Here is a 15,363-nt window from a genome sequence, read left to right on the forward strand (position 1 = left end):
GGGAGAGAGAGATGCCTGGACCTGCCCACCTCCTGCATCTGAGCATGTGGCGGGGAGGGGGCTCTGCATTTCCTCCAGGTGAGTCTCCAGGGCCATGCTCCTGCAGTAGGTGGGACCTGTGGGCGAGCAGGGCTTCCAGCACCAACCTCACTTCTGCACAGCCCAGCCTCCACCTGAACACCCGCCCTCCTTTGGGGTCCTCATACCACACCCCCTGCAGACCCCTAGGCCCGGGGATGGATCGGGATGAACCCCCAGTGCTCTGTTCTCTGTTCTTTCCCGGCCACCTGGGACAGCTGGGTCTTTGTCCCTGTGCCTTGCCTAGAGCCTGCTGCCCTGGCGCCCTGCCATGGAAGAGGGGGGCAGAGGGATGGTGTGCGCTCCTTGGTGGGCGGAAGGGCATGGGGGGGTGCAGGCAGCCAGCTGCTCTGGACTCCTTTGGGGGTACCCTAAAGACGGGCATGGGGGAGAGGCAGTCACTGTGTGTGTGACTGCTGTCTCGGGGCCCAGGTACCCCTGAGGAAACGTGCCCTACTCCCTAACCCCACGTGACATCATGCACTTACACTTCAGGTGGCAAGCCCAGGGTTGACCCTGATGGTCGCTTCCAGTGGGACAGGATGGCCACTCATCCAGTGTCATCCTCCTGCTCCCAAGGATGAGGTGTGGGAATGTGCGTTTGGAGTAGGAACCCAGCACTTCCTGTCTCTGCCAGCACCTTGCAGGCCAGGGCTGCAGTCCCTGCAGACCCCAGAGGTTCCTGGGAAGGAGAGCCAGAAATGTCCGCCTCCGCCCCCAAAATGTGTCCGACGTTGCTGGCGCTATCTCCCCACCCAGACACCAAGGCACAGCTTTTGCAAGAGACCTCTGGTCTGCAGTGGAGGCGGGGAAAGGTCTGTGAGGCCCCACAGGGCATGGGGTGGGGTAGACATGAAGCCTGGAAGGGATCCTGAGAGCTGGGCAGCAGCCTAGCCCTGCCACTGTCCGGCCTATCATTCACCCACCGCCAGCAGCCCACCAGCTCCTGCCCCTGGGCCCAGGCAGCTGGCTCGCCAGCTTGGCAGGCTTTCAGGCCCTGCATTCAAGCCTTTGCTTCACTCGTGGCTCATCCCTTTCTGTGTGCAAAATCCTCACCCTTCAAAGTTGGCCTCCCCCAGGAAGTCATCCCGGCCAGAACCGGTTGGCCCAGGCTCCTGGCTCCCACGGTCTGCATGCTGGTCAGTCATATGGGTGCCTATGAACCCCCAGCTTCCTCAGCCTGGTATTCACCTGGCACAGTCTGGGCAGACAGACGATCGTCCACTCCACCTGCACTCAGTCTCCCAATGGAGATGTGGTGGTTGGTACAGACGTGGGCCCTGCCCTCAACACCTGAACTCACCATCAAGTGCAAGGTGGCTGCGACAGGACACAGGTGGGGGGCTGTGGGTCTGAGACGAGCCTGGGGACGGTCCTGTCCTGCGGGCACCAGACACAGGTGGTACATGGATGGGGTAGGTAGAGATTTGTGACATTCAGGCATTCAGGTGGTGCCCCCACAGAGGTGGGGCTGTGGGGCGGGAAGCAGCTCTGGGGGGAGATGAGGGAGTTTGAGATGCCTGTCCATGAACCCAGTCTAGCTAGGGTGATGCCTCTAAAGTCAGGAGCTGGGCGGACAGTGCAGCCACACAGACCTCTGCTGGCCTCCATTGCTGGCAGCCAACGGGGGTTCCATGGGAGGGGCCCGGGCACTGCTGAATTCAGGGCCATGGCCAGGCAGAGCTGCCCAGAAGTGGTTGGCCTTTTTACTTGTCCCAGAGAAGTGTTTGCATTCATGACCACATGGGTGCAACTTCCCTGCCACCCTCCCCAACTGTGCCTCTGTCCTGCACCAGCATGGCTCAGGGAAGGGCCCTAACCTCCGAAGCTCCCTCCCATCCCAACTTCTGCCAGCCTGGTGATGCCCACAGCCTTGGGCCTTTCAGTGGCCCTTATTCCAGGCCCCCTCCTCCAGCCCCACCCTTCCGGATGGAGCCCCCGCATAACTGAGGCAGGACGCCACCTCCCCTCCTCAGCAGCTGCCCTCTCCCTGCCCAGGCCCTTCCACCAACTCTCAGGTCCTCAAAAGCCCAGCTCATCTTTTCGGGGACCTGTCTGCCCCACTTTTTGTTCCATCCCCAGCCCTGCCCGCCCTGCCCACCCCATGGGCCTGGGGTTGGGTCTGACCCCTCTGCTTCCTGGGCCCAGGGTTCCTCTTCCTCCTGGTCCCCCTAGGCCCTCCTCACCCCCTTTCTCTGCTGCCCCTGCTCTGCTCTGTGCTGTCACCCCAACCCTCCCGATGCAGGAGCTCCCACGACTCCAGCCCTGACTCCACCTTCTGGACTTTCTCCTTGGTGACTAGCGGCCTCCAGCCCATCGTCACACCTTGACAGGGGCTGCAGGCAGGGTCTCAGTCCCGGAGCTGTCCCCGCCACCACCACCATACCGCCTCCCTCAGCCTCCCCCACCTGCCTTTACCTCCATATTCTCTCGCAGAGCCATTCTGCTCCCGGCATCTCTCCAGTCTGTTTCTACAGGGCCCCCTTCACCCAGGCCTCTCTGGTCCAGACCGAGTCTACTCACAGGCCTCAAGCATCCGGCTCCGCAGTCGCTGCAGACTTTGATTGCGCCCGGCGCTCGGGAGGCGCTGACCACACAGCCGGACATAGAAGGGCCTCACGGGGGGAGCAGAGGCCGGCTTGCAGCCTTGACCTGGCGGTTCCGAGGCACCGCTGGCCAGGGGGCTTTCGTGCGTCGCGCCTGGTCCCCACCGGCTTCCCGCCCCAGGCCTGGCCTCGCCGGGAGCGCGCAGGGGCCGTTTCTCTGGTGGGTGTCTGGGGAAGGGAGGGAAAGGCAAGGCGACCGGTGATTCCTCGGGAGGGCCCCTTCCAAGTTCGCCCCCAAGTTTGCGCGCGGCCGCGTGGGGGCGGGGGCCGCGCGGAGGGGCGGTGGCGCGGCCGGAGGGTGGGGTCTGGCGCGCGGGGCGGGCGCTGCCGCCTGGCCGGCCGCGGCTGGCCCTGGATCAGGGAGCCGATGTGGAATTTCCTGCCCGGCCCGGCGCCCCTCCTGCCGCCCCCCGCCCGGCCGCGCACTCCGCTTCCGGCCGCTCTCGCTGCGGCCGCACCCGCGCCCGCGCCCGCCCCGCGCCTGCCCCGCGCCGCATGGAGGGCGCAGGGCCCCAGGGGGCCGGGCCGGCGCGGCGCCGGGGAGCCGGGGGGCTGCCGCCGCCGCTGCCGCCGCTGCTGCTGCTGCTCTGGCTACTGCCCGGCCCCGCGGCGCCCCAGGAGCTGAGCCCGCGCGGCCGCAACGTGTGCCGCGCGCCCGGGTAGGAGCCGGCCGGGCTGGGGGAGGGGGCCGGAGGGACGCCCGGGGCCGGGGGGAGGGGACGCCCAGGACCTCCCTGAGCCAAACGCGCGGGCCCCTCGGGCCGCCCTCGCCGACGCCGGCTCCGCTCCAGGCCGAGCCCGGGCGCCGGGCCACGACGGTGCGTCCGAGGATACCCCGGGCGAGAAGCGGGCGAGGGTAGAGCGGAGGGCAGCGGACGCCTGGAGGGCTGACACACGGGGTACGAAATTTCAGACCCAGGAAAAGGGACCCTTGGGCCGGATTGTGAAGGCCGCAAGAAGACGGGAAGCGCATTCCAAGCCCATGGCATGGCATGTGCAAGGGCTCAGGCACACGAGTGTGGCTCGAGCCGTGATGGAGGGAGGGTGAGCGTCTAGGAGAGATGGAGCGAGGCTCCTGAGAAGAGGGAGCCGCGGAGGTCTTGAGGCAGGCGAGTCGGAAGCACAGATTTGTGTCTTAGAAAGAGCGGGCGCGGGTGGGAAGAGGGTGGTAATGGAGGTGGGCGTCGAGGAGCCTGAGCTCAGAGTGGACCAGAAGCGGGAATAGAAAGGACAATGACGTGCGCCGGCATCGGGAGGATGGGGGACTCCCGGGTGGGGATACGGGGTGCAGAGGGGCGGCGCAGAGGTGGGCGCCACGAGGAGCCGGGCTGGGGAAGCCAGTGTGGGACAGGAGGGGACAGGCCCTGCCGGAGGGCGCCGGGCCCAGGACCTTGCGCGGAGGGCGAAGAGCGCAGGCCAGGACCCAGGAGTGGGCGCAGGAGTCGGAGGACCCGGTCGGTCTGTCAGAGGCCACTGCGAGGTCAAGGGCATCTCCGCGCGGGGGCGAGGAGCCGGCGTGAGGGGGTGCCTTGGCGCGGGCGGGGGGCGCCAGGCAGGCGGGAAGCTGGAGAAGCATCACGGGCTCCTGGCGGGTGCGGTGGGGGCGCCCTGGGCCGCAGGGCCCAGGGAGGCCGCGTCTGGGGGCAGGCGGTCGCGGCAGACAAGGGGCTGTGAGGGGCCGCGCGGGGTTTCCGAGCTCGGATCCCGAGGCGCGCAGACCCCTCCCCGCTGCGAGCCCCGCCTCTGGGGCGGGGGCCGGCCTGGCCCGCCATCTGCTTCACATCGACGCCGCCGCCGCCGCCTCCCGGGCCTCCCGGGCCTCCCCGGCCCCAGGAATGCAGCGGCTGTGGCGGGCGGGGCCGCCTGGAGAGGGGGAGGGAGCGATCGTCGCCGGCCCTGTCCCTCCGCCACGGCCCTCCTCCCCTGTGGGGGTCCGTGCCGGCGGGTGCGGGGGGAATCCGATGGCAACCCAGAGCTGTCCGGAGCCTGCTCCACTCCGCCTCTCCCCGAGATGTCCCATCACGCGGCCTATTCCAGTAGCCAAGAGCCTGGGTTGGGTTTCAGATCCTGGTGCCACCTCTCCCCATCTGAGTGGCCCCGGGCACAACGCTTAACCCTTCTGGGCCAGTCCATACTCCTGTCCAGTGGGGTTGGTGGTGGTAGAGGAGGGATAACTGTGATCCTGTGTGGAGCTGGTTAATGGGAAAGACGGCACTCCCCCATCCCCCCCAGGGTCTGGACCATCTCTTCATTACCTTCCCAAGGCTGGGCATTGCCAGGCTCCCACTAGCGTTCCCTCCCCCCGGAGTCAGGAGGACTAGGGCAGGGAGCAGCTCTCAGTAAAATCCCATACACTTACTGTGTGCAGGCCTCTTGTTGGTGCAGGGATACAGCTATCCTGTGTGGAGGAGACACAGCAAATCATCTGACATCTGGCAAGGGCTGGGGAGGAGGTGTTCAGTTGGGGGGAGACCCAGTGGGAAGTGATGAGTGAGAGAGGCCCGTGGGAGAGGAGGCAGAGCAGGGTGGCGTCTGGGGCAGGGCCCTGAGTGCAGAGGGCCTGTTGGAAGCACAGGAAGGAGCCCTGGGGGCTGGGACGGGGATGGTGGAGGAGAGGCCACAGGGCGATGGGAACCCCCGTGGGCTTTGCACAGAAGAGGGGCAGGATGTGACCTGGGTTGGCTGTCAGGTGGCAGATGAACTGGGGCAGGAGGGCAGAAGGTAGAAGAGAACCAGGGAGGGTGAGGGTGGCTCTCACAAGGCTGGGCGGGCGACAAGTGGCCTGTCCCATCCTAGATCCAGTTTGGAAGATAGAGCTGGCGTGTTTCTCAATTGATCCACTCTGGGAGAGAGCAGAGTCCCCTCCCAACCTCCCAGCCTGGAAGGACAGTCTTTACCCTGAGATGGAGAAGACTCGGGGTGGGGGGCGCTAGTCGGGAGGAGGGCCCCCCTCGAGGCCTCTGAGGCATTGTCAGTGTCTCGATGGGACCTAGGGAGCTTCCCCAGGGAGCTAGAGTGGATAGAGCAGGGGAGGGAGGCAGGGGATGGGGCAGAAACCAGGGGAGGGGTGCCCAGGGGGGAAGGAGGAGAGTGGGGCAGGCATGGAGTCCCAGGGGGTGTGGAGGCAGAGGAGCTTCCTGTCTGGACGGGAGAGAACGGGACAGACACTGGCACAGTGAGCAGGCAGTGCTCTTGGGGAGCTTTGCCGAGGTGGCTTGGGCAGGTTCAAGATGAAGTTTTAAATCACCGCAGCATCATTTGCAGTAACAGTGATCTATGGAGGGGGCAGCCTGCAGCACAGCCTGCTTGCTGAGCGGCCTGGATTGACACCCCAGGGTCCTGCCCTAGTGTAGGAGCTACCCCTGCACTGGGCCATCTTTCTTGTCATCTCACTTTCATAAGATCTGGAAAAATGGGCCTGCCAACCTAGCCTGGCCTTTTCTGCCAGCTCGTCCCAGAAGGAAAAGTCCCACAGACTCATCCTCCACGTGGGCTCTGTCCTGCCGGGGAGCAGGCTTGTTAGCTCTGTTGGGTGGGGCCTGGGCACCAGCCATGCTGGGGGGACCAGGTGAACTCAGGGACTTCCTAGAGCCTGCTCAGCATGGGCTGGAGCTCACAGCACAGCCTCGGCTGAGCTCATAGTTTGTGCTGGACACATCTTGACTCTCTTAATCCTCCTGCCAAACCTATGGGCCCCATTCTACAGATTTAGCAGCTGGAGCTCAGAGAGGTAAAGTTCTGTGCCCAAGGTCACACAGCAAGTGGCAGACCCAGGCATCCAATCCACCTTAGTGTGGCCCTAAAACCAGGCTCCCAACCCGATTACAGAGCCATGCAGCCAGGTCGTCCAGGATGGAAGGTGGTCAGTGTTCCTGGGCCATCCCAGCAGGCCATCTGGTGAGGCTGCCTGCAGGAGGGACCTCTACAGAGGCTCTCCATCCAGAGACCTGGGTTCAGACTGGCAGAAAAGGCAGGAAGGTGATGGGCCCTCAGACCTCGGTCTCCCTACAGATGGCCATCTCGGAGCCCCAGGACAGGGCTGGGTGGGTGGGGACAATGGGGGCCAGAAAATCCAGGCCTGCTTAGTGTTCCTGTCTCTGGTTTCCAGTTTTATTTGTGGAAAATAAGCTGGCCCATTCCTTGAAGTTTGGGGTTTTATGGGTCCTGTTCCCCAGGTCCCATATCTTTGGCCCAAAGGAGAATCCAGCCCTTTCTGGGAGAGGGGGCTCCCTTGGAGTCCGGGGGCCCCATCCAGGGTGTGGTGATCATTTCGAGCTGGGAACGGTTGGGGGGCATCTTCTGAGGGGTGTGATATGGGGCAGCTGCAGCCTTTCCCTTCTCAGGCCATCCCACCTCCACCCCAGGGTCCTCAGGCCCCTCCCACCTCCTCCCACCACCACATCCCGGTTCTAGATTCACATCCTTCCCAAGAGGCCCTCTCCTTTTCTCTGAAGTGTGAATGGTGGCTGTGTGCTTTTTGCATTTGGCTGAAGTTCTAGGTCTGATGGGACCCTGCAGAACTGCAGCCTGAGTGTCTGTTCCTTCTCAGCCTCCTTTGCCCCACAGTGTGGGCACACCCCACCTCAGCCCTCATGGCCCTCACCAGTGGCCATGGCTTCACTTGGGCAGGGCCTCCAAACCTTTGTGCCTACACACCTCATCAGCCCAGGGCTTGGGAGGCTGCACTACCCTGATATGGGACACAAATTTTTTACCTCCTGTACCATGTAAAGCCAAATAAAATTAAACAAGATTTTATGAAATTTCACGGAGAGGACATTCTAATGTTGCCTTCCTCCAGCCCAAGTCTCGCCCTGGTGCTCTGCAGCCCTCAGTTTTACTCTCCTTACTCAGATGGAGGACTCCCTGGGTGTACCTCGCCCCTCCCCAAGTGGACACCTTGCTGTGTCCACCTCGCTCAGAGACTACCCATCTGCTTTGGTGCTCCAGTTGGGCATCCAGATGTGCCCACCCGGCCCAGCCAGTCCTGGCACTGTCCAGGTCACGTCATATCTGGATCCCTGACACCCATCTGGCCAGAGCCCCACCCCCAGGGATGCCCTAGACCTCTATGCCTGAGCAGGTCCTGGAGGCCCAGGGACCTTTGCCCCACCCCCACCTCACTGCTGCCCCTCCTGGGACATGTGGGGTCTCTTCTCTGGCCTAGTGGATGGGGGAAGAGGGCACAGATCAGGAGGAGGGGCGAGACCCCTTGTAGAGGGAACTGGGAAGTCCTTGAAGGTGGTCTGCCATCTGCCGCCTCCCAGTGTCCGTTCTAGAGGGCTGGAATTTGTGTCTTATTCGCTTCGAGTCTCCCGAACCTACAGCAGTGCCGGCCACACAGCAGGGCCTTGATAACCACCTCCCTAGGGCAGGGTGGAGGTTGCTGGGGGACCCAGCGAGGACTAGGAGTGGGTCCCGAGCTCAGGCGCCCTCTCTCTGCCTGCAGCTCCCAGGAGCTCACTTGCTGCGCTGGCTGGAGGCAGCAGGGGGACGAGTGTGGGATCGGTGAGTAGGGCACCCTGGGACTTGGGCAGGGGGCGGGGTCACGGAGAGGAGGGTTAGTGTGGGGGCTGAACTCGCAACAACTTGGGCGCGTCTCGTTCGCAGCTGTGTGCGAAGGCAACTCCACGTGCTCGGAGAACGAGGTGTGCGTGCGGCCGGGCGAGTGCCGCTGCCGCCATGGCTACTTCGGTGCCAACTGCGACACCAGTGAGCGCGGATTGTGGCGGGCACGGGGCAGTGGGGCAGGATCCCAGAGATGGGCGGGGCCTGAACTGGAGGCGGGGCCTGTGAGTGGGCGGGGCCTGAGTCGGGGGCGGGTCCCCGGGGGCGGGGGGCTGGACGCGGGCAGGTTCGGGCTGGGTCTGGGCCCCCACGCGAGCACCTGGGCCTCCCACCCTCTCCGCTCGCTCTGCAGAGTGCCCGCGCCAGTTCTGGGGTCCCGACTGCAAGGAGCTGTGTGTCTGCCACCCACACGGGCAGTGCGAGGACGTGACGGGCCAGTGTACATGTCACGCGCGGCGCTGGGGCGCACGCTGCGAGCATGCGTGCCAATGCCAGCACGGCGCGTGCCACCCGCGGAGCGGCGCGTGTCGCTGCGAGCCTGGCTGGTGGGGCCCACAGTGCGCCAGCGCGTGCTACTGCAGCGCCACGTCGCGCTGCGACCCACAGACGGGCGCGTGCCTCTGCCACGCAGGCTGGTGGGGCCGCAGCTGCAACAACCAGTGTGCCTGCAACACGTCGCCGTGCGAGCAACAGAGCGGCCGCTGCCAGTGCCGCGAGCGCACGTTCGGCGCGCGCTGCGAGCGCTATTGCCAGTGCTTCCGCGGCCGCTGCCATCCGGTGGACGGCACGTGCGCGTGCGAGCCCGGTTACCGGGGCAAGTACTGCCGCGAGCCTTGCCCTGCCGGCTTCTACGGCCTGGGCTGCCGCCGCCGGTAAGCGCGGGCCCCGGCCGGGGAGGGAGAGGAGGGGCAGGCGCCGAGGGAGCCGGGGTGAGGCGGCCCGGACCCCGCCTAGCCTCCCGCCCCTTCCCCAGATGCGGCCAGTGCAAGGGCCAGCAGCCATGCACGGTGGCCGAGGGCCGTTGCCTGACGTGCGAGCCCGGCTGGAACGGCACCAAGTGCGACCAGCCGTGCGCCACCGGCTTCTACGGCGAGGGCTGCGGCCACCGCTGCCCGCCGTGTCGCGACGGGCACGCCTGTAACCACGTAACCGGCAAGTGCACGCGCTGCAACGCGGGCTGGATCGGTGACCGGTGAGCAACCCGTGTCCGCCCCAGACACGCAGACCCCAGCCGGCCTCCCCCGATTGCCCTCCGCGGAGGGCTCTGTGGCTTAAGGGTCATTTGCCCTGTTTCCGCTGACGCCCCCTCCCCGCGTTCCGAGGTGTGAGACCAAGTGCAGCAATGGCACCTACGGCGAGGACTGCGCGTTCGTGTGCGCCGACTGCGGCAGCGGCCACTGCGACTTCCAGTCGGGACGTTGCCTATGCAGCCCGGGCGTCCACGGGCCCCAGTGAGTGCCCGGGGACCCAAGGGGTTTGAGGGGTCTGTATCCGGCACTGGGCTCCAGCCAGACCCCAGGTGCTGCTGCGTTGGCCGACCAGGCGGGACCCAGGCTTGGCCCCTCAGCCTTGGCCCCCATACTTCAGCTAGGGAGCGACAACAGGCTCTTTGGGGCAGTTTCCTGCCCTGGGGTGGAGCCGGCGCTCGAGCGGGATCTGGCGACCAGGTCAGCCTGTGGCCAGTGGGCTCCTTGAAGGCTGCAGGGCTGAGGTGACCCGGAGATGATGTGGAATGAGCAGGGACCTCCACGTACAGCCAAGGATCTCGTCTGGCAGCCCCTTTTTCCCCCACAAAAGAGTCAGCCCCAGCAATGGGCACTGCGGCCAGTGTCCACGACCCGTGCCCCAGACTCCGTCTCGCTGGAGTGCACACATTTGTTTCCAAAACATTGATCACTCAGGGTGTGCTGGAGGTGGGGGTGGGCTGCAGTTCCCAGAGAATGGAGAACCCGGGGCCGGGGCTGGCTGGCCGCGGGGGCGAGGGCGGGAGGCGTAACCGAGGGCCGCTTGGCGCTCCCAGACCCCACGCCCCTCCCTGACCTCGCGCCCCCGCAGCTGTAACCTGACTTGCCCGCCCGGGCTCCACGGCGTGGACTGCGCCCAGGCCTGCAGCTGCCACGAGGACTCGTGCGACCCGGTCACCGGTGCCTGCCGCCTGGGTGAGTGGGTGGGGGCGACCCGGCGGGGGCGCGGGGGCTGCCGGCACCTCGCTGACCCTGTGACCCCCACAGAGACCAACCAGCGAAAGGGCGTGATGGGCGCGGGCGCGCTGCTCGCCCTGCTCCTCGGCCTGCTGCTCTCGCTGCTCGGCTGCTGCTGCGCCTGCCGCGGCAAGGACCCCGCGCGCGGGTGAGGCTTCCAGGTCCCTCCCTCCCCCGGTTCCGGCCGCGCGGGGTCTGCGGCACTGCGCGCCCTTCCCGGCCCCGCCCTGAGGGGCCCCACCCTTCGTTAGCTCAGGCCCCGCCCTCCCTGAGTTTCTGCTCCAGTGGGCCTCTCCCGGCCTTAGGCCCCGCCCCTCCTCTCAGGCCCCGCCCTCCCTGTGGGTGGGCTCCCACGGGCTCGCCCCGCCCCTCTGGCAAGGCACGGCCGCGCCCCTTCGCTCAGACCCCGCCCCCGCAGGGAGCTCTCGCTTGGGAGGAAGAAGGCGCCGCAGCGCCTATGCGGGCGCTTCAGCCGCATCAGTATGAAGCTGCCCCGGATCCCGCTCCGCAGGCAGAAGCTGCCCAAGGTTGTAGGTAAGGATGACGTAGGTAAGGAGTCTCCGAGGAACACCCCCCGACGCAGGAGGCTGCTGGGAAATGGGTGTGACGGGGTCGGTGTAGGAACTGCTGGGCCTTGAGTGTCGATGTGGGGGCGTATGGAGGTGCGACCATGGGGAGGAAAGAAAGAATGCGGATGCAGGGGAGCCCTGGAGGAAGGCAGGGGTCCTACGTGTGCGGGCAGGTGTGGGCCCTGTCTCGGTGACTGTGACTGCATGTGTGGTGTGGTGGGGCAGTGTGGACTGGACATCCGCGGCAGTCAGTCTCCCGCAGTCTGCGGGAGTGAGTACACTGTCAGTCCTGATGCGAGCCGCAGGTGGACGCGGGCACCTGTGAGTGGGAATGCCCTGCCACAGGAAGACCCGCCCCCGGCCCGGATCCCCAGCTGTGCCCTCAGGCTGATCCCTCGGCCCCCACCCTACCTCAGGACGGGGCTGGGTGCGGGGCGGTGCTGCTTCTCTCCTGTCTGCACTGACTCACACCGGGGTGGAGTCTCTCTGCGTCTTTCCCACTTGTTTCCAAACATGAGGGGGATGGGGAGATGAAGTCTCCTGGGAGGTAAAGATGCAGACAGCTGAGAAAACCCCTGGGCCCACTCAGCAGAGTGGGATCTATGGGCACAGATGTGGGGGCTGGAACCCACATCCCATTTGTGAGAGGGGAACAGGCTGGCCAGCCTCTGGGATTCCCCCGTTGTGGGGTCTATGTCTGTGGAGGCCGTGCCTAGGGGTGCAGCCTGCTGAGACGGCTGAGCCAAAGGGTGGCTTCACCACTGCACATTTGCATTCAAAAACTGCTGCAAGACAGGGTCTGAAGCGTGGCTTGGAGGCCCTGATGGCCTCTCCCAGCCAGGTGCTCTCTCTTTTCCCAACTTTCGGCCCGACCTCGCTCAGCTCCGTGGCCGTACACTAGCCTGTTGAATTGCCTGTCCCACCCACTATCTTGGGATAGGGCTGGCTTGGGTCCCTCCATCATTTGTGGCAGGAGGGCTTGCAAGGGCACTGGCTGGGGCAGGCGGGGCCCCTGGCAGCTATGCCTCCCTCCTTCCCCAGTGGCCCATCACGACCTGGATAACACGCTCAACTGCAGCTTCCTGGAGCCGCCCTCGGGGCTGGAGCAGCCCTCGCCATCATGGTCCTCCCGGGCCTCCTTCTCCTCCTTTGACACCACGGATGAAGGCCCTGTATACTGCGTACCCCACGAGGGTGAGTACCCCTCTGCTTGGCGTGAGGACCCCCCTCGCTCTGACCCAGTGAAAGGTTCCAGCTGAAATATCTATGCTCTGAGGGACAGGCAGCATGGGGAGGAAGGGCTAGTGATGCTGTTAACTGGGGGGTGGATACACAGTTGAGGTTGCAGAGTGGGCTTCTTTGCTGCCCAGCACCAGACTGGGGTAGGGTCTGGGGAGGTAGCCACAGCCCAGGTTCACTTCTGGGGAGACCAGGCAGAGAAAATTCCGGGCCTGGGGAGGAGGTGGCAGAGGAGACAGGAAATAGGGTTTTCAGGATATGGGGACACACTTTCACCTGAAGCCTTGGCTCACAAACATCAAGAAGCAGCCTGAATAGCTGGGCTTCTGGCCTCTCTCTTCCCCAGACCATCCCCGTGAGTGACCTTGGGCAGGTGACTAACCTCTGAGCCTTAGAAGGCCTTTCTCTTAAAGAAGAACTATGAATCGAGGGTCAAATGTGGTGATGGTGGCCCCCCAGGCTGGGGATGTGGTGGGGGAGGGGTGCGAGTCCAGGCCGAGTTGGGGCTGCAGCCCAGGAATGAGCCCCACTACCCCAGCCCTCCGCCCCCAGGGCTCTGAGCTAAGTTTGTGGTCAGTGCAGTGAATGTGCCAGGCATGTCTGGATGCCACGGCGACTAAGCGCCAGCTGGGGTGGGAAGAGGAGGGGAGGTGGGGCGCCAGCGAGGGTTTGCTCTCGGAGGCTGGAGGGCCAAGCTCTTTCCGGAGGAGGTGACCGCCCCGCTCTTCCCTTGTCAGAGGCGGCAACCGAGAGCCGGGACGCGGAGGCCCCCACCGCCCCAGCCCCTGCCCCTGCCCCTGCCCCTGCCCCTGCCCCTGCCGAGGCGCTGGCTTCGTCCCCTGCACCGGTGACTACGCCCGCGGAGGAGGCCACGCCCCTCCGCGCGTCCTCCGACAGCGAGCGGTCGGCGTCGAGCGGGGACGGGCCCGGCGGGGCGCTGTATGCGCGTGTGGCCCGGCGTGAGGCCCGGCCGGCCCGGGTCCGGGGCGAGGCCCGAGGCCTGTCGCTTTCGCCATCGCCCGAGCGCAGGAAGCCGCCGCCGCCCGACCCCGCCACCAAGCCCAAGGTGTCCTGGATCCACGGCAAGCACGGTGCCGCCGCCGCGCGTGCGCCGTCGCCGCCACCCGCGGGTCCCGAGGCCGCTCCCAGCCCCAGCAAGAGGAAACGGACGCCCAGCGACACGTCGGCGCGGCCGGACGAGCCCTGCAGCCCCAGGGCCCGCGACCCGACGCTGCGGCCCCCGGGGCTGGCCGAGGAGGGGCCGGCCCTCGCCGCACCCTCGCCGCCCCGGGCTCGGGCGCGTGGCCGTGGCCCGGGCCTCTCAGAGCCCACGGACGCTGGCGGTCCCCCTCGCAGCGCACCTGAGGCCGCCTCCATGCTGGCCGCCGAGCTGCGCGACAAGACTCGCAGCCTGGGCCGCGCCGAGGGGGCTGTGGGCACGCAGGGCCCCCGAGAGAAGCCGGCGCCGCCGCAGAAGGCCAAGCGCTCGGTGCCTCCCGCCTCGCCGGCCCGCGCGCCCCCCGCGCCCGAGGCCCCAGGGCCCGAGAAGGCGGCAGCGGGCACGCCCGGATCCGACACCCCCCGAAAGAAGACCCCCATCCAGAAGCCGCCTCGCAAGAAGAGCCGGGAGGTGGCTGGCGAGCCGGGCCGGGTGAGCGCGCCCACCCTGTAGTAGGGCGGCCCCGCCGTGCCTGCAGCTCCCCGGCTTAGCAGCGCTGCTTGCCACCCCGCGTCCCGTGCGCGCCCGGCGTCTCCCGCGGGGGCCCCAGCCCAGAGCAGCCTGGCGGGAGGCTGCGTCTCACTGGCTCAGGCCCAACAGCTCTCCAGGATGGGGTCCCGCTCTCGGGCAGGAAGCCCCATCCCAGTGGCTAAGGCCTGACAGACGCTTTGCTGGCCCTTCCCTTCCCATGGCCTGCCTGTGGAGGGCTCCCACCAGCCCGGGTCTCAAAGGCCAAGGGCAGGAGGGCTCTGCCTAAAGAACACCTCTCACTGGCCAAGAGTGCCTTGGCTGGGTCACCTTCTCACTGGCTGAGGCCAGAAGCACTTCCACCCTGGCAGCCTCTCTCTGGGCAGGGCCTGGCGCCTCTGGCTGGAGGTTCCCTTCTGTGACCCTAGCCAGAGGCTACTTCCACTGGCCGAGCCCCAGGGCACCTGGTTGACCGGAGCCTGGGGAGAAGGGCTGGTCTCTGCTCCTCAGGAGGCTTGGCTGTCTCCCCACCCACCCCAGCCCCACCCACGCTCTCCCAGCCCCAGCCTCCCCAGCCCTGGCCCCTCCGCTGTCGAGCTGGTTTTGATGGCCTCCCACCACCCCACATGCCTGGGAATCCGAGGGGCAACTCCAGTGGCCTGTGGAGACGTATTTATAGGCCCCCGGCAGGGCTGCTCCCACCCCATCCGGGTGCCCCAGGATGGGCTCCTCCCGGCAGGGGCTTGGCCAAAGCTTTCTTAATAAAGTGCCTTTTTTCCCCCGTGCTCTGACTGCTTCCTATCTGCTGGGCCTCTGACAAGGATGTCCCCCCAAAAGAAATTGCGCCAGGACCCCTCGACCCAAGTGGAGCCTGGGAGCCCAGGTGTGGGTCTCCCAGGACCACGCTGGAAGTGGGTCATGTCCATCTGCCCATCCTTCACCTGTTTATCAAGTTTACTGGGCACCCACCTCGGCCCGCCCCATCCTGGACTGGCAACCTGGGATGAAGGGTATGTAGGAGCAGATAGAGTGGCACCCTTGGCTACGAGGAAGGAGCTGGCGCGTGGGGCTGCTTCTGCCCTGCACCTTCCCCACTGCCCACTGCTGTTACACTTGGGGCCTTGAGCTGTTTGGTGTGGCTGGGGTGGGTCAGAGGCTGGGGCCAGGGGGCAGCAGGCCACGGGCACAGCCTCCAGCCGGGCCGCATCTGGCACAAACAAGACAGTCTGGCACCGCACAGAGCCGCGCTGTCCATCTCAATGGGCTCCCTGTCCTCAGCCGGAAACTCTCCCGGCCCGAGAGGTGGGGGGAGGGGGAGAGCCCGCCTGGCCCAGAGCCCTGGCTGGCCCTGCTGGCAGTCCCCCCCACTCCCCTGCTCCCCCGCCCAACCTCAGCCTGCTCCCACTCTGGCCTGG

At 66.2% G+C, this 15,363-nt stretch overlaps 1 protein-coding gene across 1 annotated transcript; it reads left to right on the forward strand.

Annotated features, from left to right (window-relative positions):
• Positions 1 to 3,179: 3,179 nt before the first annotated feature.
• Positions 3,180 to 14,733, forward strand: SCARF2 (scavenger receptor class F member 2). The gene is made up of 11 exons (XM_059894711.1): positions 3,180 to 3,343; positions 8,134 to 8,192; positions 8,295 to 8,396; positions 8,605 to 9,124; positions 9,226 to 9,444; positions 9,575 to 9,703; positions 10,308 to 10,411; positions 10,484 to 10,601; positions 10,872 to 10,987; positions 12,064 to 12,216; positions 12,999 to 14,733. Exons 1-11 carry the CDS (start codon positions 3,180 to 3,182, stop codon positions 13,931 to 13,933), a joined length of 2,619 nt encoding a protein of 872 aa, XP_059750694.1. The 3' UTR covers positions 13,934 to 14,733.
• The last annotated feature ends 630 nt before the right edge of the window (positions 14,734 to 15,363 follow it).

This window comes from Balaenoptera ricei, chromosome 14 (genome assembly GCF_028023285.1).
Source record: "Balaenoptera ricei isolate mBalRic1 chromosome 14, mBalRic1.hap2, whole genome shotgun sequence".
Lineage (NCBI taxonomy): Eukaryota > Metazoa > Chordata > Mammalia > Artiodactyla > Balaenopteridae > Balaenoptera > Balaenoptera ricei.